The 26,579-nt window shown below is 39.9% G+C and overlaps 1 protein-coding gene across 2 annotated transcripts in view; it reads right to left on the bottom strand.

Moving 5' to 3' along the window:
- Window positions 1-26,579, bottom strand: part of NFKB1 (nuclear factor kappa B subunit 1) — a 128,554-nt gene that overhangs the window by 31,711 nt on the left and 70,264 nt on the right. For both annotated transcript variants that reach the window (XM_056566460.1, XM_056566452.1), the window contains 6 exons: window positions 9,792-9,940; window positions 7,338-7,492; window positions 6,524-6,682; window positions 4,980-5,084; window positions 2,475-2,566; window positions 250-388 (listed from right to left, as the gene is read on the bottom strand). In XM_056566460.1, the coding sequence (XP_056422435.1) occupies window positions 250-388; window positions 2,475-2,566; window positions 4,980-5,084; window positions 6,524-6,682; window positions 7,338-7,492; window positions 9,792-9,940 (799 nt within the window). The remainder of the gene's footprint in view (window positions 1-249; window positions 389-2,474; window positions 2,567-4,979; window positions 5,085-6,523; window positions 6,683-7,337; window positions 7,493-9,791; window positions 9,941-26,579) is intronic.

Below are 26,579 nucleotides of genomic sequence, written 5' to 3' on the forward strand. Positions count from 1 at the left end.
TGAAATATAGGCAATGTTGAACAACATACTAAAATCGATCTTTAATAAAACATAAGTGATTTGGATACCAAATGCCAAGTTTAATATGTGTGAAATCAATTGTCATTGCTATGATTTAATATTTACTGACTGCACACTAGTGGTTGGTAAAACAAGCAGAGGTAAAGTAAAAAACTATATAAGTGACTTTAACATATCATTATGATATACGGTTTAATATCATATGTAGGTATTATTTGTGCTTAGTACCTTTTATTTCTGGGTAGTAAAGAAATGGTTTGGGTTCACTGGTTTCGTAATCTGATTTTCTCCGAAGCTGTACAAATACCGAGGCAGGCCTACAAATATTGACATCCTTGTACTTAGGAGTTTTAAATACGATGGCAAACTAAAAAAATAAAGTATGGAACAATAACAAAAATATACATAAATTGATTCCATATGTGCTGTATATCACATGCAATTTTATTCTATATCACTGAGTTACCTGTTAAACTAAAGAACATAATGGAACAACATGAATCCCAAACCTCAATCAACCTCTGCAAAAATACCCTTACCTATTGACAACCACAATTTTCATAGAGATGAATGAGAGATTGGGCCTCATTTACTAAGCTGAAACCGACCAGTTTTTGTCGGGTTATTTTGGCTCAGAGTGTTTGCGACATGTCTGCGCTAGTGTGCGCCAGGAAAATCCAACAAACCCAACATTGTACTGTGAAAAGCCGAAAAAGGGGCGTAGTCTGCCGCAAATGGGCGTGGTCAACCAAAAGGGGCGTGGTTTCACAACCCGATCTATTTACTATTGAATTCACAGTGGATAAATGGCTGGGAATTTCCACCTAGAAAAAAGCTGGTCAGAAAATTTTACTGACTTTTCTCCATAGTAAATAGAGAGGAATCCTGCAAGTCTGAAACTACATTTCGCCCTAGTAAAAACCCGACACTCTTAGTAAATGAGGCCCACTGTCATAGAACTCACTGGTCGTTACCTAGGTACCTTAACCCCCATATTGTATCACAAGTTCAGAAAACACAATGCACACCACCAGTAAAAGTATGATTCTGCTTAAAGTGTACCTGTCATCAACAAAAACGTATTATATAATGTAGATAATACAATGATATGTATATTTGTAATATACATTGGTTAAAAAACGTGTATATTTATGGGTGGAAAAAGTGCTTTCCCTACAGCTATTAACTGTGAGGAGTCCAAATACAGGAAGTGAGGACAGGACAAGCAGGGCTCTGTGGAGACTCCTGGCTTGTCAATCATCCTCAAGTGTGAGCCCGTAGCATGTCAGAGTCTCAGTGTACAGAGCCCTGTTTGTCCACCCTCACTTCCTGTATTTGGACTCCTCATAGAGACACACAGGCAATAGCTGCAGGGACAAAAATATACATATTTTTTAACCAATGTAAATACATATAATGGTATTATCTACGTTATATAAAAGGTTTTTGTTGATGACAGGTACACTTTAAGGGTGCCTGTTATTGTACGTGCTTTTAACCCCTTAAGGGCCAAGTCCATTTTGACCTTAAGAACCAGGCCAATTTTATTTTTGCATTTTTTTTTTCTTCCTCATCTTCTAAAAATCATAACTCTTCTATGTTTTCATCCACAGACTAGTATGTGGGCTTGTTTTTTGTGCGACCAGCTGTCCTGCGTAATTAATTCACAAATTTTACCATGAATTGTATGGCGCAACCAAAAAAATACTATTTGTGTGGGGAAATTAAAAAGAAAACCGCAATTTTGCAAATTACCTGTACGTCTTGAGTCCTTTCCCTCTCTATAACGCGGGGCCACGCCGTGGCCCTGCGTCATAGTGGTTAAGGCCCGACCTCTAACAATGGCCGGGACCCGTGGCTAAAAGCGCGCAGCACTTATCGCGGTGCAGCGCACTATTAAAAGGGGTATTCCTGGAAAAACTTTTTATTGCTGAAAGCCTGAGCATTACCAGACTAAGGTGGAATACATCCCCCACTTTCCCTGTGCATGGCTCCAGAAAGTTAAACATATTTGTAAATTACTTCTATTAAAAAATCTTAATCCTTTCAGTACTTATGAGCTTCTGAAGTTGAGTTGTTCTTTTCTGTCTAAGTGCTCTCTGATGACACGTGTCTCGGGAACCGCCCAGTTTAGAAGAAAATCCCCATAAAAAACCGCTTCTAAACTGGGTGGTTCCCGAGACGCGTGTCATCAGAGAGCACTTAGACAGAAAAGAACAACTCAACTTCAGAAGCTCATAAGTACTGAAAGGATTAAGATTTTTTTAATAGAAGTAATTTACAAATCTGTTTAACTTTCTGGAGCCAGTTGATATATAAAAAAAGTTTTTTCCTGGATAACCCCTTTAAACGGAGAGACTCTGACAGCAAAATGTAATATCTATGGCTAGCCTTTTCCTGAAAATAGCTACACAAAGTTCTAAATTTCACCTTAATCTACATCTTACCCCTACCTGTCTATGAACATCTGTAGGTGAAAAATCACCAAATCCTTCCCAGATGTGTCCATTTTCATCTTCTTCGTAGAAACGTATTTGAATATCATCTACGGAACAAAATTTGGACAAATTAGAAAGTTGTATGTGTAATATGACATAACAATAACTATTGTTTATTGAATGCCCCCACATTCCCTAAGACTGCTCAGCATTTCTCTAATTGGCCCTGCATCTGATATGCCAAAATAAGCTCCTAAAGGCTCACTATATATATATATATATATATATATATATATATATATATATATATATACACACACACACACACACACACAGTATCTCACAAGTACACTCCTCACATTCTTGTAATATTTTATTATATCTTTTCATGTGATTACACTTTTTGCGTTTCGGGTTGTCCCCTTCTTCAGTCCCCTTCACATTGCCACTGAAGAAGGGGACACCCCGAAACGTGTTTGGCTTGCAAAGGATTACTTGACCTCATACCACCCTGCAAATAGACTGTATATGGACTATTTTCACCAATATCCATTTTCAACAGCTGCAATACCCTCATTTCTGGATCACTCCAGCAGCGCCGCTTTGCTCAATCCCATCCACAAGGACGCTACACTCCAAACACTCACCCCACCACCCCGTCATCTTCGGCCAGCTGCCTACCTGTGCCACTCCGTAGGACCATCACCTGAGGATGTCAGGACGCGACCACTGACATCCACGCAGTCCTCCAACTAGGCCGGCCGCTGGTCTGTGCCAGACTGCCGGTACATCGCGTGACCCTCGGAATGGAGTCATTCACGGGTGGTGAGTGGTGCAGTGCACCGGTCCATTTCATGCTAACGGCACAATATTCATCTTTACACTAATAATCTGTGATGCCAGCGATCATAATACTATAATTATCCACCTATATTTGGGACATCCATTCTGAACTGATATTCATTCTGAACTGCCATACAGTTACTAGTGGTTTTGAGGTCTATAATTTTTTTAAATTTGTTTTAGCAAATGTTTTCAATTGTTTAATTATCTAATATTTATTTGCTCTCATTTATTTTGTATTATTCTACAATCATTGTGGTATTCCCGGCAAGGGCCCTGTCAGTATACCTGTTATGTGTATTTTAATCTATTATTAAATCCTTACTCATTTTCAATACTGGTCACATCAATTCATATTGCCATATCTCATATACTCATTATAATTTATATACCTAGAGGACTGTTCTTCCCTTTCTATTTTTTTTTATTACACTTTTAATTTAGCACACTAGTCTGAATTCCTCTCAAAGGGAGGGGGCGTGGCCTCACTGTGCAGGTCTCCGCCCCCTCCCTCAGTATGCTGTCTGCTCACATCTCCCCTAACATTAGCAAAACTATAACTCCCAGCTTGTCCTCACTGACAGTAGCGGGACACAAACTGACAGTGGGAGGATTTTTCCTTCAGTGATGAGCCCTGCACTCACAGCTGTCAATCAAGGAACTTTGTCCATAATGCATGGACACAGCAGGACTAGTATGTGTCCAAGCAGGTGGGGGGGGGGGGCAGTTGTTTGACTGGCTTATTCAGTATGAAATTCTGAAAAATTTCTAATGAAAGCAATTGCAAAACCTATTGGTTATACATGCTTTACAACATATCAAAAGTTTTTGTATCTGACAGTGCCCATTTAAGTTTTTATTTTTACCACTTCAGATGTCTGCTTTAATAACCCAAAGAAAGAAAAAAGAGGTCAGATAAATAGATAGAACTAATGCATTTTTATGCCCATATGCATCTTTAGGTGGCATATACCAAGAGTGGGGGTATATCCAAACAACCAAAAAGTATGCACTTGCAAATATAAGCGCAACAAATCCCCAACAATAAAGTAAAGTAACAAGTTCCTGAAATAGCCTCCCAATGTGCATTACATAATATATATAACAGGGTATATGCTAATAACAAACAAAGGTTATGAAGGAAATGTGATTTTGCTTTATGTGCCAAAGACATATTAACCAATTATGTTCCTGAGCCAAGAAAATTGGTATCCAGATATACTGCCGTGCATGTCTTTCATTTAAATAAACCATAAAGTAGAATGACAGTACATTGTTAAATCATTGCTTTTAAAAGATGAAAATGTATTTTCAAACCACAACCAGCTTATACATCAGACTAGGGTTCCTTGGAATAAAAGGAGGATATGCAAATTTGCTACCCTCCAGAAAGAAGAAAGCTGTGTATTTAGTGCAACCTTTGGGTGTCTCTTCCCTTTGGAAGGGAATCTGGTTTGGGGAAAATCCCTAGTCATGTTTTGAAGGCTTTTAATGGGTTGGGTATTGACTTACAGGAACGCTATCTACAGGAGACAGCTTTCTTCCATCTGGTGGAGAGCTATATTTGGTGTGGTACATAACAGAACTTTCGAATAATGCCCATTAACAAACAAATACGCCGCTCCAGTTTGGGGCACAACGAATGATAGTTTTCTGTGAGATAAGAGATGTGCATACCTTTCTGAACCTTATCACACAGAAGATACACCTCTTCTCCTCCTGTAACACAGCCAGAGGTTTTATCCATCCGTACAATTTTTAAATTAGAGGCATTAGGCGCTTCTGTCAAACACAAGAAATGGACATTTGTTCATACTTTTATAGTATCACAGTGGCAGGAGAATAGATTCTTTCACAAAACAAGGATCATGCCAAATGCAGAAAAAGAAAGCAACATTATATGCCTCCAAAATGTATCCAGTGTAAATCATAGCAAATCGAGGTTGGAAAGATAGAAAGCTGCAACCAACCAAACCTTAGGAAAAGAAGAACAGCTAAGATGATATAAAGTTCAGAACTGACCATCTAATATCGAGACTCCACATTGTCACTTCTTCAGACTTATCCTTTGAATAAACTGATTAAAGGCTTTATTTTGAACAGTCATTCTTAACTGTTTGTCATATTTCCTCTGTGAATTTTTACTAAGTCCCAGCTGCCTCAAGTGTCAGAGAGGCAGGTTCTTCTCCATTGGTGCACATATTTCCCTGCCACTCCTGTTAGATATAGCAATACTCCAACCTCCAACCACAACAGGGATTCCAACAGGCGCAATAGGTGAATGGCGGCGCTAGCCACAAGGGAACTCAGGCAGTAGCGAATAATGGATATTAAAATTTATTGTAGAACAACGCGTTTCAACGCCAGAACCGGCGTCTTCCTCAGACATCGGTTCTGGCATTGAAACGCGTTGTTCTACAATAAATTTTAATATCCATTATTCGCTACTGCCTGAGTTCCCTTGTGGCTAGCGCCGCCATTCACCTATTGCGCCTGTTGGAATCCCTGTTGTGGTTGGAGTATTGCTATATTGGACACCAAGCTATGGTGGAGGGATCGGCTGCATGAAGGTGTCATTTACAAGTCTACATCAGTGTTGTGCCTGACTGGGAGTACAACCTACGGGGTGAGCAATTTTCATATCTTTTTTGTGCTAATTCTCTCACCCCGACTTTATTACACTACGGAGCGCTTTGTGGTTTCTTTTTGTAACTCCTGTTAGATATAACTGACAGCTCTAGAAGTCTTTTTATTGGATGCTAAAACTATCAGTTCTATGTGAGAGACAGGTCTGGGAAAGCTCTCAATGCAGGCACTGAAAGTGAACCTGCTTCTTTGACAATTTGACGTGGCAGCTGGGACACAGAATAGCATTCATCTGCATGACCGAGACAATAGGTATGATTCCACTATCCTCCCTAATGTTTTTATGGGACGCAATGCCGCCCTTTATATGAATATACATTTTTCTTGACTCTCATGGTCTGGTAATGGTAGAGCCTGCGGCCATGTGAGCGCTTCCCTATTGTAGTAGGGCACAGGCGTCGCTCTTCTGGATGTAGCAAGCGCACCTGCAGTCTACTACAATAGCTAAGTGCTCACATTGGATTTAGTGTGGGTAAACAGCTTGTTAGTTTCCAATTAATAGGTTTTATTATTATACGCATGTTTAGCAAACATTAGTGAGTCATATGTAGTAAAGTAACAAGAAAACTACTTACTGCTGTCAAATATGGGAACGGATATAACAGGTTCAAGTCGTCTAGTAAAACCACCATTGCTATCTGGCAAGAAAGCAGTGAACATCAGCCGTACCACGCTAAGGTCAATGTCTTTTGACTGTTGATATGCTGCTTGTCGAATCAGATCTTTTTCCCGTTCTGTAATACAAATCACACAATGGCGGGCATTTATCATTGTAGGTGTAAGTGAAGCATTTTTCTATAATTGTATGTGTAAGTGATTGTAACGGGGTGCTGCGTGCAAGATCACGGGGGTCCCTAGCGGTGGGACCCCCGCGATCAGGCATCTTATCCCCTATCCTTTGGATAGGGGATAAGATGTCTTAGCGCCGGAGTACCCCTTTAAGCTTCTGATCCTAGCTATTCCTGCAGCAGCCTGGCTGTGTATTATACATGCTTTCCACTGTAGATGGCACTGGCCCAACTTCTAAGCCCATACCATTATGACATGGTAATAATATATTATTATACTATATATTATTGATACAATATAACATAAGAAAAATTTACATAGTTTTTTCATAAATGACAGTGAATGTTCTATTGCTAGGTCCCCCATCACTGGAACCTCCACCAAGCACCACTGTTGAGCAATGGTGATCCATTCAAACTCCTTCTCACTGTGGTTTTGTCATTAGTCTGAATGCTCTATTCAATGATTTGGTAGGGGTCCCAGGGGAGGGCTCAAGCGAACAGACATTTATCGCCCATTCTGTGTATACATGACAAATGTTAACTGTGGAAAACCACCACTATGTGCATTTCTTATTTTAGATTTTAATTTGTGACTAACCAGTAAATGGCCTGTCCGCTGAATATGGGTAACTTAACTCAGGGTTCACCAAAAGACCAGCATTATAGCCCTTCTTAAAAGCATCCCACATGCGTGCCTCCAGTATCTCAATCACTTTTTTCTTGGTTACGTGAAGAATTCCTAAATTGGGGAACCTATTAATACATGGAACATAAAAACAAAAAAAAAATTACATTCAATGCTACTGTCTGCCTTACAATAGAGTACAGCACATGCTGTATCAGTGTACAAGCAAGATTGTTACATATTATTATATTATTTATATATGCAATTTATTTTATCACACTTTTACACCAGCATCCAAGGTAACAGCACAGAAGTAAGTCTTACTGCAATTCTCACCTACCTATGAAATACTTTTATCCACATTATTCCTATAACAGCATTGGTGTAAGCATTGTTTTTGGTTCCCAAAAACTACAAACTACGTGCAACAGATGAAAAACCAAAGGCTGCACATAAAGGTAATCATGTATTAAGCTCCAGAAGGGGCATACATTCTGCACCGGTGCGGCACACCACATGCACCACATGTACTAAGGTAGATTAACCAGCAAAAATATCTATAGACTGCTGGATAGTGTCCGCCAATGCTGGGCTGCACGTTCTGCAACAGTTTGGCACTGAAGGGGTTAACTAGCAATGCTGAGATTAGCTAGTTAACCTCTATATAGATGACTGTATACTGTATGTAGCCTGGCACTTACCGGTCCGGGTTCCTGTTTTTACTTGTATCTTCTGAAGTCCTTCCTCTAGTGACATCATGGTTACTTGAGGCAGCCCTTCAGAATATTACAGTACAGACAGGAGCCTGGGTGGGGTAAGTGGTGCTATCTTAACATGCTTTTTTTCATAAAAAAAAAAAAAAAAAAGGCAAAAATATTACCTCCTTACTGTCAGTAGCAGTATAGAGGTAATATTTAAAGGAAAACTGCCAGATATTTTCTCCCGCACTATCCACAGTACTGGTGGATAGTGCGGGAGACACTGATTAAATGAGCCCTACCTTACCCGGATCCGCCCGGCCATTCGCCCGCAATTGTGGTTTTATTCTGTGTATATCTTGCTGTAACTGGCACGGGCGGGGCTTCTGCACTGACGTCAGCGCCGCTTATGAATATTCATCCCCCCCTCCCTCCCTCCAGTTCCCCCTCTCTTCGCCGCTCCTAACTGGAGGGGGAATGAATATTCATAAGCGGAGCTGACGTCAGTGCAGAAGCCCCGCCTGTGCCAGTTACAGCAAGATATACACCTAGAATAAAACCACAATTGGGTGCGAACGGCCGGGTGGATCAGGGTAAGGTAGGGGTCGTTTTAATCAGTGTCTCCAGCACTATCCATCAGTACTGTGGATAGTGCGGCAGAAAATATCTGACAGTTTTCCTTTAATCACTGTAAGGTGGTAAAATTTGCTCTTGGTACATAAGCAACAGTATTATATGATAACTATATTATTTAGGTATATAAACCTTTCTTGTGAGACCAAAAAGGCATCAAGACTTATGGCCTGTAACCAGTCAGAGTGGCATCGCCATGCATCACTTGGTTGAATTTGACTGAGATTAAATAATGTGACATTTTATTATATACTGGAACTTGCTACTCCTCTGGACTATTTCTGTTTGACCAAAACACATCCATGCATCTTGGGTTCCCAATGAGCTGAACTGCTGTTTCTTTTATTTAGATATAAATCTCTTGTGGTTCACCTGTTAGATCATCAACATGCAACCATTTTACCACAACCTACAGCCTGGGTCCCATTCTGAGTATAGGCTGAAGATTGTTTAAGAGGTTTCAAGACAATTCCATATTTGGGGTACATCATTTTCACAATTTCTTTCTTTGTTTCTGGACAATTACTGCTTGGTCTAAGTCCATGAAAAAAATTATAAACCTATAGTTTATCACTGATTCTAAATGACTGCATGTACATAAAATTCACCATTACCATCTGTATGTAGGGACATCCAATGGCATGTTTTATTGAACTCTCACTAAATGATTCAAAGAACATGAGAACTCTGCCTTGGCATACAGCCGTTTCACACTCACTAGCATTTTCTCTTGGCATCATTGTTATCATCAGTTTTGATAGCTGTTGCTGCACTTTAACCAAAGGTGGCACATGTACAGTGATTGTTCTAATCGAGATGTCTATCAGATACTTTTTTCATCATCATCAAGGTAAATGGGCCTTAAGATTTTGGAGAGACTGGGTGTGTAAATATCAGTACTACCAGTCATCTAGTGTGGGAAGTGTGATGTCAGTGCACAAAAACCTCAAATGAATGTCATGCAAATGTGAAACATGCTGTGGTTTGGAATATCTGAACAAACCAAGCACACGGGTTTAGAAGTTATTTCCTGCTTTCTTGTACATATATGAACAGAATCACCTGTAACAATATAGACTAAAAAAGACCAACTCACCCTACAACATTGTCTTTAGGTCCCACAGCTATAGAGCAAATTCCATCTTCACAATGTTTTCCTACTAAGCTATGGGCATGTAGCCGGACATCTTTGCCATTGGTCACCAGCTGCACAATGATTTTGGCTTGACCAACGTAATTGTTTATCTGTTGAAGAAAAGAAAGCAAAAACATGACATAACTCGTGCACCAAAACTGAGTGGGGAAAACAAGAAAAAAAAGATTTTAGATCACATTTGTCTCCTAACAGTTAAACAGCATTTAAGACAGAAATGGTCTGATTTGCCCATAGCAACCAATCACAGCTCAGCATTTATATCTCAGATTCCTCTGGTAAAATAAGGTAAAATAAGAGTTGTGATTGGTTGTTATTGGCAAATCAGACACATTTTTGGCACAGTACACCAAAAAGAACACCTAACAAGCGTAACCACTGCAAGTTAAAAAATTCCATTTTATTATATTGCCAATTAAAATCACAAAGAAAATACAAAATTTGCCAGTATACAGATGATAGTCCTAATAATGCTGCCAGGTGATATACCTAATACATTGAACAGTGTCATGTGCTGATTGGGAAGTAGCCAGGAGTATATGGGTACTAGGGGAGACAGCAAAACAATACACCAGATACTTAAATGCACTGTTATGGTTACCAATGTAAACAAGCGCCTCTTGTGGCTACGGGAACCTTCTATAGTTTCCCCAAATAAATACCCCCTCAATAGAGGACATGTTGCTCACCCATCAGATCACTGGTCCAGCTAGTCCAATCCAGTCTGGCCACAAACACTTTTTTGTCACAGATTGATAAATCTGGGCCAGTATGTTTTTGTATTGACTTTCTGCTGTGATTGCTCTTCACAATGTACCTCCAACCAATCATGATGTGTTTTGGCTTCACTTAGCCAGAGAATTAAGTACCAGTTAAGCTAAGGGCACTGAAGTCTTGGTACCACCTGAGCACCTCAAACCACAGTTGAGGGAAAGGGCCTTCAATATCTCCATTACCGCAGTGTGTTGCAAAGCGCTGGGTTCCCCCCAAAAGTTCACTAAGATTGACAGGTATAGGAACATTGTGGTGTAAGTATTGTTTTTTTCCCTATGTATCACAGAAAACAGATCCATACAGAAAACCTCTATGGTTATGTTCACATAACGAAATGTCCACACAGAACAGCAGAGCACTGGCAGAACATGCCGACGCTAGGACCGCTCAGAAATGCACAGACTCATAGAAATTCATTTTCTTGCAGAAACTGCAAAAACATTGAACATGTTCAATGTTTTTGCAGAAGCCAGAATCAGGATTTTCAGAAATTCTGCCATGTGAACAAAGCAGCAGAATTCTATTGAAATTAATGGGACTCTGTTGCTGCAGAATGTCTGTGTGGAAGATTCATACAGAATTCTGCACGGACATTCTACCATGTGAACATGGCCTAGCATAACTGCTATTGTGGTGAATGACCCTTAGGGCATTATTTACACAGACAAAATCAGCATGGTTTTTGAGACGAAAACAATGGATTTTGTGCCTAAAAAAAACACACAGTTTTCTTGAAAACTACTTTCCAGTGATTTTAATGGAAGCCTTAGGTTTTTGGTCTGTTTTTTTTTCAACTTTAGTGAGGTTCTTCTTGTGATCAGCATAGTTTACTCCAAATAAATGGGTAAGATCTAAAGCCAGCTTTTTTTTTAGGAGATTTTTGTGCATGTTAACAATTACTCAATCTATACCCCAGGTGAGTAAGGAGACAAATGAACAATAACCAAACCCATGGGCAATATTCTTAGCCAACTGGCTTTTTCAAGTACCAGTGAATTTGCAGTACCGACCTCACAGACTCAAGACACCATAACCAATGTTAAAAACAGTATGTGTGCCCTCTCTACATGTTTTGTTGCGTCAGCAAAGTCATCAGGAGGGATGTCCCATTTCCTCCTGATGATGTTGCAGATGCAACGAAAGATGTAGAGGGGGCACACATACTGTTTTTAACATTGGTTATGGTGTTTGGTGTCTGTGAGGTGAATACTGCAGATTCACTGGTACTTGAAAAAGCCAGTTGGCTAAGAATACTTTAACCACCAACATCAATACCTTGGTTTTAACAAACACACTCTTTAGTATATCACAATAAAAGTGAAGTTTTAGGAGTGGGCGTCAATAGGGGTTTTGCACCCAGGGCTTAGGCCCATGGGTTTGGTTATTGCTTTTGTGCATGATGGCGTGGTTTTTAGTGTGGAACAACGTAAAAAAATGCATTAAAAAAAAATTTCTTTCTTGAGACTCTCCCTGACTGTGCAGTAAAAAACTGCCTCAAAAACACACACACACAAAAAATAAGAAAGTATCAAAAAAAACACACTGAAAAAGAAGTAGTTTTTGCAGCTGTATTTTGGCATATTTTATACAAATGGTATTTGCCCTGTATTGGCCTATAATTGTGTGAAATTTGGATGGATTCCCTCTATTTCTTAGCAATCCAAAATATTAGATTATTGCTTGAAATAGAGGCACCACAAACCAAGGTATGTGAGTAGTTTACTGCAGTAGACAAACAACGCAATTTGGGACTGGTTTGGTGCCTTCATCAGGACTTGATCCATTCCCAATTTTATGCAATAATTTACTGACATGTGTGGTGCTTCCATATATAGTGATCTTCTGGTGTCTGCACAACCACTCAAGGTGAGCATGGTTTCCATAGTGTGTTGTGCATTGTTCTAACCAGGTATAACTCTGTTGGCATGCTGTGCTACCATATGTGTTCGCTTTATTTCTTTGATTATTGGTTTTATACAGATTGTCCACCCTGACTGTCATATAATCTGAACAGTGAATCTGCCTTGTTTTAAATAGAATAGCAATGAGATTTTTTTCATTAGATAGGTGGATGGAGAAACATGGTTACATTTCCAAAAATTAGATAACAACCCCTGTTGGGCAGAACAGTCATACTAGATGTCACCCGGGTATCCAAGACACAGATATAGAAAAGGAATGGCAAATAAAACATTATAATACAAGATGATGTCACTATAAAGCAGTATTTTCATACTCAGCTTGTTATCCTCCATCAACAGGATAGGGGATAACAAGCTGATGATTGGAGGTCCCACTGCTAGGATCCAAACAAATCCAGTTAACAAGTTATAATTTTCCCCAGAAGGAACAAAGCACACCCCACATGCACAGCCAAATGGATGGGAAAATCCATAAAAAAAAAAAAATACTGTACTGCAGCTCTCTGTTTTCATGCTGTACCTGTTAGACAGAGAATAGGAAAGACTTTGCGCATGATCTAAAATCAATGTATCAGCATGATTAACCATCAGTGTATCATGCTCATGATCTACCATCGATGTATTAACCATATAATCTATCATCTATGTATCAGCATGTTCTACAATCAATGTATCATCCACATGATCTACCATAAATGTATCCTTTACATAATCTACCATCAATGTATCATCCACATAATCTACCACCAATGTATCATCCACATAATCTACCACCAATGTATCATCAACATGATCTACCATCAAGATATAATTTGCGTGATCTACCATCTATGTATCATTCATATGATCTACCATCAATGTATCATCCACATGATCTACCATAAATGTATTATCAGCATGATCTACCATCACTGTATCATTCGCGTGATCTACCATCAATGTATCATCAGCATGATGTACCATCAAAATATCATCCACATGATCTACCATCACTGTATCATTCGCGTGATCTACCATCAATGTATCATCAGCATGATGTACCATCAATGTATTATCCACATGATCTACCATTAATTTATCATCCACATGATCTACCATCAACGTATCATCCACGTGATCTACCATTAATATATCATCCACATTATCTACCATCAACGTATCATCCACATGATCTACCATGAATGTATAATTTGCGTGATCTGCAATCAATGTATCATTTACATGATCTACTATCAATGTATCATCCACATGATCTACATGATCTACCATTAATGTATCATCAGCATGACCTACTATCAATGTATCATTCACATGATCTACCATAAATGTATAATTTACATGATCTACCATCAATATATTATCCACATGATCTACCATCAATGTATAATCCGCGTGATCTACCATCAATGTATCTTTAGATTGATCTACCATCTATGTATCATCAGCATGATCTACCATCAATTTATCAGCATGATCTACCATCAATGTATCATCCGTGTGATCTACCATCAATGCATCATCCGCATGATCTACCATCAATGTATTATCCGCATGATCTACCATCAATGTATCATCCACATGATCTACCATCAATGCATAATCCGAATGATCTAGCATCAGTGCATCATCAACATGATCGACAATCAACATATCATCCACATGATCGACAATCAAAGTATTATCTGCATGTTCTACCATCAACATATCATCCACATGATCTACCATCAATGTATCATCCGTGTAATCTACCATCAATGTATCATCCACATGATCTAACATCAATATATCATCCACATGATCTACCATCAATGTATCATCCACACGACCTACCATAAATGTATCATCAACATGATCTACCATAAATGTATCATTTACATGTTCTATCATCAATATATCATCCACATGATCTACCATCAATGAATTATCCGCGTGATCTACCATCAATGTATCATTCCTGTTATTTACCATCAATGTATTGTCTGCACCACATATCATCAATGTATCCTCCGAATGATCTACCATCAGTGCATCATCGACATGATCGACAATCAATGTATTATCAGAATGATCTACCATCAATATATCATCAACATGATCTACCATCAATGTATCATCCGCATGATCTACCATCAAAGTATCATCAGCATGACCTACCATCAATGTATCATCATCATGATCTACCATCAATGTATTATCCACATGATCTACCATCCATGTATCATTTGCGTGATCTACCATCAATGTATCATCAGCATGATCTACCATCAATGTGTCATCAGCATGATCTACCATCAATGTATCATCCACATGATCTACCATCAATATATCATCCACATGATCTACCATCAATGTATAATGTATCATCCACATGATCTACCATCAATGTATCATCCGCATGATCTACCATCAAAGTATCATCAGCATGACCTACCATCAATGTATCATCATCATGATCTACCATCAATGTATCATCCACATGATCTACCATAAATGTATAATTTACATGTTCTACCATCAATGTATCATCCACATTATCTACAATCAAAGTATCACGGTAATATATCATAAATTTATTATTAGCATAATCTACCATCAATGTATCATCCACATGATCTACCATCAATGTATCATCCACATGATCTACCATCAATGTATCATCCGCATGATCTACCATCAATGTATCATCCACATGATCTACCATAAATGTATAATTTACATGTTCTACCATCAATGATTCATCCACATTATCTACAATCAAAGTATCATCGTAATATATCATAAATGTATCATTAGCATAATCTACCATCAATGTATCATCCACATGATCTACCATAAATGTATAATTTACATGTTCTACCATCAATGATTCAGCCACATTATCTACAATCAAAGTATCATCGTAATATATCATAAATGTATTATTAGCATAATCTACCATCAATGTATCATCCGCATGATCTACCATCAATGTATCATCCGCATGATCTACCATCAATGTATCATCCGCATGATCGACCATCAATGTATCATTAGCGTGATCTACCATCAATGTATCATCCCGTGATCTACCATCAATGTATCATTCGTGTATTCTGCCATATATGTACTATCAGAATGATCTACCATCTATGTATCATTATCATGATCTACCATCTAAGTATCATCAGCATGATCCACCATCAATGTATCATCCACATTATCTACCATCAATATATCATCCCTGTGATCTACCATCAATGTATCATGCGCGTGATCTACCATATATGTATTATCAGAATGATCTACCATCTATGTATCATCAGCATGATCTACCATCAATATATCATCAGCATGATCTACCATCAATATATCATCAGCATGATCTACCATCAATGTATCATCCACATGATCTACCATCAAAGTATCATCCACATGATCTACCATCAATGTATCATCCACATGATCTACCATCAATGTATCATTTACATGATCTACCATCAGTATATCATCCACATGATCTACCATCAATGTATCATTCTCGTGATCTACCATCTATGTATGATCAGCATGATCTACCATCAATATTTCATCTGCATGATCTACCATCAATGTATCAGCATGATCTACCATCAATGTATCATCCGTGTGATCTACCATCAATGTATCATCCCCGTGATCTACCATCAATGTATCATTCGCATGATCTACCATCAATGTATCATCCGCATGATCTACCATCATTGTATCATTCACGTGATCTACCATCAATGCATCATCAGCCTGATCTACCATCAATGTATCATCCACATGATCTACCATCAATGTATTATCCACATGATCTACCATCCATGTATCATTTGCGTGATCTACCATCAATGTATCATCAGCATGATCTACCATCAATGTGTCATCAGCATGATCTACCATCAATGTATCATCCACATGATCTACCATCAATATATCATCCACATGATCTACCATCAATGTATAATGTATCATCCACATGATCTACCATCAATATATCATCCACATGATCTACCATCAATGTATAATCCGCGTGATCAACCATCAATGTATCATCTGCATGATCTACCATCAATATATCATCAGCATGATCTACCATCAATGTATCATCCACATGATCTACCATAAATGTATCATCCACATGATCTACCATCAATGTATCATCCACATGATCTACCATCAATGTATCATTTACATGATCTACCATCAGTATATCATCCACATGATCTACCATCAGTGTATCATTCTCGTGATCTACCATCAATGTATCATCCGCATGATCTACCATCATTGTATCATTCGCGTGATCTACCATCAATGTATCATCAGCCTGATCTACCATCAATGTATTATCCACATGATCTACCATCAATGTATGATCAGCATGATCTACCATCAATATTTCATCTGCATGATCTACCATCAATGTATCAGCATGATCTACCATCAATGTATCATCCGCGTGATCTACCATCAATGTATCATCGCCGTGACCTACCATCAATGTATCATTCGTGTAATCTACCATCAATGTATCATCCGCATGATCTACCATCATTGTATTATCCACATGATCTACCATCAATGTATCATCCACATGATCTACCATCAATATATCATCCACATGATCTACCATCAATGTATAATGTATCATCCACATGATCTACCATCAATATATCATCCACATGATCTACCATCAATGTATAATCCGCGTGATCAACCATCAATGTATCATCCGCATGATCTACCATCACTGTATCATCCGCATAATCTACCATCATTGTATCATCCGCATGATCTACCATCATTGTATCATCAGCATGATCTACCATCAATGTATTATCAGCATGAGTTACCATCAATGTAACATTTGCGTGATCTATCATCAATGTATCATCCACATGATCTACCATCAATGTATCATCATCATCATGATCTACCATCAATGTATCATCAGCATGATCTACCATCAATGTATCATCAGCATGATCTACCATTCATTAAAGACATTGAAATCCCCAATTGGTGATCATGGTGCCTTTGTGTAAAGGATAATTGGTGAAACTGCTATGAAAACATTTGTACTGCTGATTGGTAATGCAGGGTAAGGCCGCTTCAAGGGCTTCGATGGGTTATAACGTCCCAATTACTGCTGTGCTATTTCCAATTTAGACAGTAACTTTATAAGCAACACCAACCTTGTTAACATGGGACCAACCAAGACATCTTAAAGCGTACCCGTCAGATCCCCCAAATTTTTTTTAATACATCACTCAGTACCTAATCCTGACCATGTACATCTAATTTTTATGTGTCTAGCACCTTTATTAATTTTTTTTATTACACTTTTAATTTAGCTCACTAGTTTAAATTCCTCTCAAAGGGAGGGGGCGTGACCTCCCTCCCTCAGTATGCTGTCTGCTCCCATCTCCCCTAGCATTAGCAAAACTACAACTCCCAGCTTGTCCTCACTGACAGTAGCGGGACACAAGCTGACAGTGTCAGGAACTGTGTCCATAATGCATGGACACAGCAGGACTAGTATGTGTCCAAGCAGGCAGGGGGGGCAGTTGTTTGACTGGCTTTTTAGTATGAAATACTGAAAATTTTCTAATGAAAGCAATTGCAAAACCTATTGGTTATACATGCTTTACAACATATCAAAAGTTTTTGTATCTGACAGTGCCCATTTAAGTAACAACATTAATGTGAAGTCGTATATCTGAATATACATTAGTTTATTTGTTTCGTAGGATTCCAGATCTATGTGCACCAAATTCTAAAGGAAGAAGCTCTACAGCTTGTATGATTTGCTGATATCACCCAAGGTTTCCTACACCTAAGGCAGTGGTCGTCTCCGAGCTGTGGACCTTTGGCTGTTGCAGGGCTGCAGCTCCCAGCATGCCCGGACAGCCGTTGGGGAGTTGTGGTTTCGCGGAGGCTGGGGCACCATGGTTTGGAGACCATTGACCTAAATTTTTACAGCCATGATGATACATTGTGGCTGCACCTGAAAATTCATCAATGTGGAAGGATTTTGGTGACCTAATATAAACGACCTGATCGCTTCCTGGTGTCTAGAGAATTGATAGTCACACTAAAAATGTAAGCTTAGCAGATTAAGAAAGCATTGTTTGCATCCAAAAATATAATCTAATGTGTCATTCTTAGGGTTGATCTGGTCACAGATCATTCAGTTTCTGATGTTCTTAAATGAATTAGGACATTTGTGTTAACTCTGCAAATTCTGTGAAACAACACGGGAATCTTAGTGCATCCCATCGCCATCTTCCTCACCAGACTTCCATGGCACACCTGGCGTACCCTCACACACTCATTGAGAATCCTACTGATTTCTTTTGGCAAAAGAAAAAAAATTGGAAAAAGAAAAAATATATATTATTGTTTAAAAACAATAAGGTTTATGTTTAAAACTTGAAGTTAATAAAAATACCCTTTATCCCCATAATAAAAAAAATACTGTGCTGCAATTCATTCTCCATGGAATGGAATGAAAATATAAAAATGTGCATGTCTAATAAATAAACACTAAAACTAAGACAGTATTATGACTTTAGTACTGCTAAATGTCAGTTCTATGGTATATAGTGAGAGAGGAGGGACGGTGTTACTGTGGAACGGTTGTATGTTTAGGGGATTTTCTTACTGTAACTCTTTTAAAGTAAACTGTACAGCCTTAAAAATCACCAAAGAATACTATGAGTGACACATCAAGGGATGGATGAAACAAACAATAACATCTACAGCAGTGAATGATTTACAAGTAGAGAATAAACATGTCATTCACTGAAAAAATAAGACATCTGTGCATATAAATAAAGCCATCATAGTAATAAAAAAATCTCTTCATATTCACATGTGCATACAGCAGCCTCTGAATCAATCTCGGCATCTGGATGGCAGCCAATGCATTTGTATTTCCTTGTAATGGAAAGTACACTAACCGGTCTATGGAATTTCCCAAATCAACGTGCAATAAACCAGACTGCTAAAACATGACTGCTCCAGTCCGAAGTACGTTCTGGTGGGAAAGAGATTATATTAGTTATATTATGATTTTTTTTTCTATATGCCATTACAAATGACTGACTCTACACCGTTAGTGGAATACAGCCAATTCTTCCATTTTTCCTGACAGAATTCTCTTCATTTTTAGTGGAAAAAGGACAATGGATACCTCAGAACAAGGCTGGTTACAACTCAAAACAACAAAGCAAAAATGACTCCCTTCGAAATCACACAACGCTGCCTACAGAGCAATGTGACTAGTACTTTTTACAAACTCGACATGGCTCAAACTCTATATGCAAATGTACCTGAAATATGGCTTATGTCCAAAACAGCAGATGCATATGGCAGCGGCAATTTTAACAACAATGAAGAAGCACGTAGCATCTATATACACAGGTATATGGTGGCTTAGTATTAAACACCAGTCAAACTCTGTGGCATACACGCCCACCCAAATTGTCTTTAAATGGCATCCATCAGACCAGCAGGAAGAATACTAAGAACACAAAGGTTCAATAATCTCATTTTGCTAAGAACATTTATAGAAATGTCAACAGATGTAAATTGTCATGATCCAGCAGCTCCCACTCCTCAGCCATCCCTCTAGTACTAAGGTCCTCTGTTAGTCTTTTTCTGCTCCTTGGCTGGTGTCCCGCTCACTACCACTGCCTGTTGCCCTTTGCTCTCTGCTAGTTATTGGTTTATCAAAGAGTTAGGGCATTTCATAATGTCTTTCCTCCAACCGGTGCCCAGTAGTCATAGGCTTTTTAAGGATCACTTGCATTCGAATTCTGCCTGAGCAATAATGTAAATGTAATCATAGTACTCTACATACTGTTGTCATTATGTTAGTCATTGACACAGAAAGTTTTCTGACTAGGTCCTTCCATCTACAGCCCATCCTGACCTACTGACGGTCCATGGCTGAGCAAAAACTCTGCCTGCTTTGACCTCAGCCTGTCTGACTGTGATTATTGTCTGCTTCTAGGGTACAGTAAGTAATTCTGTCTATCTACTGATCAACCATTGCTAACAGACTGGTATTTACTCTTAGGGTTGCCACTAAAACAATTCACAGAAAAACCACTAAAATATAACTTTTATTGATCCACTAAAATCCCTAAAGCAAAGAATTGGCCAAACTAAAAAATCTCACAACCAAAATTATAATCCAAATATAGCTTACACCTTAAGCCCCATACTGATAGAAGGTGGAATCCCACTGTGTAACAATATATCCAAAAGATATGCTCCACTGATATGCTCTACAGGCCACAGTGCTAAAGGAAAGGAAGAGGGGAGATAGAAGGATAAAGGAGAGGGCCTAGGAAAATGGGGGAGGGCCTGGATGAGACAGCCCCTATCTGATATCCCTTACACTAGTAGCACCTACTCTACTCTACTGAAAAGGATGCCCCCCCCAACTGGATATCCCTAATATTCCTATGTTCCCTAGTTAAAGGGGTACTCTGCTGTAAAACTTATTTATTTTTATTTTTTTATCAACTGGTGCTAGAAAGTTAAACAGATTTGTAAATTACTTCTATTAAAAAATCTTAATCCTTCCAGTACTTATTAGCTGCTGAATACTACAGAGGAAATTCTTTTCTTTTTGGAACACAGTGCTGTCTGCTGACATCACAAGCACAGTGCTCTTTGCTGACATCTTTGTCCATTTTAGGAACTGTCCAGAACAGAATATGTTTGCTATGGGGACTTTCTCCTACTCTGGACAGTTCTTAAAATGGACAGAGATGTCAGCAGAGAGCACTGTGTTCGTGATGTCAGCAGACAGCTCTGTGTTCCAAAAAGAAAAGAATTTCCTCTGTAGTATTCAGCAGCTAATAAGTACTGGAAGGATTAAGATTTTTTAATTGAAGTAATTTACAAATCTGTTTAACTTTCTAGCACCAGTTGATTAAAAAAAAAAAAAAAAGAAAGTTTTCCACCGGAGTACCCCTTTAAAGACAGTTAGGAGACTCTCTATCTCACTAAAGATGAACTGCCTAGATCTATGGGGATAGGAGAAAAAAAGGAGGTCTGTTGCCTAACAACCACCCCCAACCGAACTCTAATGACAGTACAGTATAGTGGGTCATGTGTAGTAAAGGTCTAAACTATATAGTCTATATGCCCAACCAGAGACCTTACTATTGTATATCACATGGGGATAGACAGTACTGTATAGATAAACAGTAAAGATGCAAAAAAAGATGTACATATATAGACTGTATTGCACAGATAAAAAAAAGTGAAAAAAAAGCAGATACTCGTAATTGATGTCTATGTTGATACATCAAAGGTTAATACTCCAAATAGTGACATGCGTTAGCAGGGTGAGACACTGAGGATAATATTCCAGATATGGGCATGAACTAAGATCTATTAAACACCATGAAATCTCAACAATGATCAAAAGAATGCATCATCATACATTTAGACAACCTAGTAGAAGTTGTCTGGACAAATGTTCTATAACAACAGCCAATAAGCATCATGAGGTATCTGCATTAACCAAAACACACCACATGTGATGCAAGTAATCACTGATATGTACAGGTATCTAGTCTGAAGGCCCATTAAATCATATAATGTAACTGGTACTTATCTGAACCCAAAAAGAGAGCTAAAGAAGGCGTCCCGACCCGTTTCATGCCCTAGTCATCAGGGGATGATAGGGGGCATCAGTAATCCCATGCTAGTGGGCATAAAGATGATGGCCAGCATAGTGTGCAATACTCAAATGTCCCGCAGCCATGGTGGAGGAAGTGGAGCTGCTAATATAAATATACCCCATAGGTGTGTTTAGGACCAATCAGGACCTACATACCTTGATTCACAGAGTGATTTCTGCAGGAAGGCTTTCCATGCATCCACTATTCGCTTAGTGAAGTGTCACCTGGTGCGGTTGGAAAAGGGTACCACACATTGTACCCTCTGAATATAATACCACACACTGTACCCCATGGATATAATACTACCACACACTGTACCCTCTAAATATAATGCCACATACTGTACCCTATGAATATAATACTACCACATACTGTAGCCCATAAAAACCAACATGATGCAGACATGAGGTAGGAACAGTAATGGGAGGGTTGGGGGAGGGGGGGGGGAGTGTTGATGCAGACATGAGGCACAGTAATGGGGGTTGGGGGGTGATGAAGACATGATGCACAGTAATGGGGGGGGGGTGATGATGCAGACATGCGGCACAGTGATGTGAGGGGTAGGGGGGGATGAGCTTAATATGATTCATATCAGCCTCATCACCCCCCACCCCAACTCCCACATTACTGTGCCACATATCTGCATCATCACCCCCCCATTACTGTGCATCATGTCATCATCTCTTCAACAACCCCCCCCCCCCCAATATTACTGTGCCCCTTGTCTGCCTCATGTCATTATTGCAGTCTCTCAAACAACAATAATAACACCACACCACCACCCCCTCCTCCCCTCTCCTCCTCCCCCCCCCCCCATAGGTCTCCCAGCAGGGTGCACCACTCACCGATGCTGTTCCTGAGCATTCTGTTTGTTCCTCAGGCACAATTCACTAAACTGGTATGCCTGTGACCAGTCCTGACAGCTGACAGTAATAGACATCAGCGCAGCTCCACCGTCTGACACATTCCACCCACGCCCACCTCGACATCACGTCACGTACCTGTGACAGTGACAGATGGACTCCAGGCGTGAGTTAACCCCTTTGAAGTCCAGCAGGGCAGTGGGTATAACAGTATTATTTCACACTGTTTCTGTAAGCTCCATCTGCACTGCAGATCGAGCTCACAGAAACAGCGAGTGACACCGACAGTCGGACACACAGCAGGGTGTCACCCCACCAGAGGGTGTCACCTGGTGCTGTCCGCCTCCCCGCACCCCCCTGACAACCCCACTGCTATCCAGTGCCTAATGGAACACCCTGCTGGCTCTACACAACTGCTGCCTCTAAACAATTATATGAACACAGTCTAAACTCACCTACTGTCTCCTTTCCTAGTCCAACTAATCCAGAACAGAGCCCCAGCTCACCCAGTTGCATGGAGTGATGGATGGCCTATGCCATCTATCCTATATGCACTGTCTATGGAAGCACCAGAGATACCCGAGTGCTGTACGTCTTCTGCTCCATACAGCTGTGGGAGGCGCAGCTGTCAGGCCCTCCTGCGATCAGACACCTTTTCCCTATCCTGTGTATAGGAGATTAGTTATTTTTAGCTAAACAACCCCTTCAAGTGCATGTTCACACGGGCATTGACTGTGCGGTTTTAAATGAAAAAACAGCATGGTTCAACATTCAAAAAAAGAAAAAAAAAACATCTCTCCTTGATTTCAATAGAAGGTAAAGCACTCAAAAAAGAAGTCACGTGTCACCTCATTCCACATAGATCCACTCTGAAACTCCCATTGAAATCAATAGGAGCTTCAGGACAGGCTCATGTACAGGTCATGTACAGTCTTCTGGTACTTCTAAATAATGTTAAAAAATAACTAGTTAGTCACTGACAGTTAAAAAATTCCTAAGTCACAAGTATGATAAAATGTGAGCTGTTGCAATGTGTAACAGACCAAAAGAGTATCATATAAATACATTACTTCTATTTAGAGAAACAAAAACTTCCCCTTTCTTTAACAGTAAAAAAAAAAAAAAAGAGCAAAAGGCAGAACATTACTTTACATAAAGCCTGTGCTATGCAACAAAACATATATTTAAAGAATGGCGTAGAATATTTTCTATATTATTTCGGCTAATATTACATGTGGATTAATGGAGCTGATTGGGACACCATCGGCAAAATCCCGGCGGGTCCCGATCATCTGAGAGGAATAGGGGAGGTTCCCTACCTGCCTCCGGTCGTCCGATCGACGCTCCAATAATGCTGCAGCCTTAGCAGGCTGTAGTAATGGAGCGCTGATAACACTGATCAATGATGTGCTATAGGCTCCTATGGCACAGCATTGATCAGTGTCTGCAAGCACAGAAGTGCATCTGTTTGTCTCCTGCTGTCACAAAACTACAACTCCCAGCATGCCTATGGCTGTCTGGGAAAGCTGAGAGTTGTAGTATTGCAACACTTGGAGGCACACTTTTTGGCAAACACTGACGCCCTCGAGTCTGCATTGGAGATGTATATTTAATGTCATCATCAACTTTGTCATCAACATTCTCCTCATTGAACGCATCCACCTCCATACTAGCAGTGTGAAGGTTGGCAGCGGAAGATGAAGGAGTCGGCTCTGCCCTCTGTGCCCCAGACTGTGCCATTAACTTTCGTTCTGCTTAATTAATATACAGACTTTGAAGAAAGTAGATGGAAAACAAGTGGACACTAATTTTATGAAGAGAAAATGATGTGAGGGGATTGCTGCGCACGCCGGGAATAAGGTGGTTTAAAGTTTAATATTCCGGCCAAAGTAGTTACGCGTGATATGTAACAATGTTGCTGCACCATATTAACCCCTTCCCAGCCCAGGACGTACTGGTACGTCCTGGTTCCTTTCCTTTTCTATAACGGGTCCATAGCGGATCGGGCTCGGCACCTAGCAACGGCCAGGACCCTGGCTAATAGCGCATGGCACGGCAGTCAAGCGGCAGAAACACTGATGAATGCTATGCTATGGCATAGCATTGAACAGTATGAGAGATCAATGTACTGCATGTTATCGTTACCTATGGGGGCTATAACATTGCAGAAAAAAAAGTGAAAAAAAAAAGTTAATAAAGATCATTTAAACCCTTCCCTAATAAAAGTAAGAATCAACCCCCTTTTTCATTTAAAAAAAAAAACTTTTTCTTCAAAGAGTTATGATTTTTTAAAGGTAAGTAGGAAAAAAGGAAAGTGCAAAAACGGAAAACCCCCAGGTCATGAAGGGGTTAATAATTTTGGCGCACGGTGCAAATGTGAGAGCGAATAAGAGGTGGGAGAAAAAGGGTACTGGACACTATACTTGATAAATGTCAGCCAACATCTTTAAGTTCACTAATCCATTCTGAAAAGGATAACAAGACAAGCAGCTGTCAGAATATTTTGCAGAGAGACCTTCTTAACAACCGGAATGAACAAATGTGGTAAGCCTGTAAGTTCAGGGATGTGGAAATTCTATCGCCCGACGCCCGGGACAAGTAGTTTTGGGCGCCGGGCAGGTGAATTGTTTATAGATTTAGCCCTGTATCGGGCTAGCAGGGACAGGCCGACTTCCCCTTATTTTTCTTTACTGCCGGTGTGAGGCGCAGGAGCCGATGCAAGTCTACACCTCACACCGGCGCTCAGAGTGTATGGAGGGGGCAGCGGGGCCCCCAGCTGACTGCAGAGTCCGAGGTCGCATGGTTCACCTTACATAATTGAGCCACGCCCCCTTATCTAATCCTCCCGGAGGATGGAGGACGCAGCTACATAACACAAGAAGACGGGGGGGGAGAAAGGATGTCCACAGCTCAGCACACAGCTCCTCCCCCGCACACAGCTTTATCCCTCCTCCCCCCCCCCACCCCTGCTCATTCTTCACAGGACCTAATCCACCACGGGGAGGCTGCATGTTTGCACGGGGAAAACACAGAGCGGGGGAGGGGAGAGAGGAGAGGACGTCCGGTGTGAGGGGAGATTTATAACCCATGTAACCTCACACCGGCCGGGACTACAGCTCTGATGTCCACTCATGGCGGCTCAGGTGAGGAGGCAGAGAATGCAGGCGACAGGAAGGGTGGGTGTATATGTATGGTGTGAGTGTATGTGCGATGTGTGTATAATGTCTGTGTGTGATGTGTATGTAATGTATAATGTGTATAATGTCTGTGTGATGTGTATGAATGTATAATGTCTGTGTGTTATGTGTATGTAATGTATAATGTGTGTATGATGTCTGTGTGTGATGTGTATGTAATGTATAATGTGTGTATAATGTCTGTGTGTGTGGTGTGATGTGTATGTAATGTATGATGTGTGTATGATGTCTGTGTGTGATGTGTGTATGTAATGTATAATGTGTG

Source organism: Hyla sarda, chromosome 1, assembly GCF_029499605.1.
Source record: "Hyla sarda isolate aHylSar1 chromosome 1, aHylSar1.hap1, whole genome shotgun sequence".
Taxonomy (NCBI): Eukaryota; Metazoa; Chordata; class Amphibia; order Anura; family Hylidae; genus Hyla; species Hyla sarda.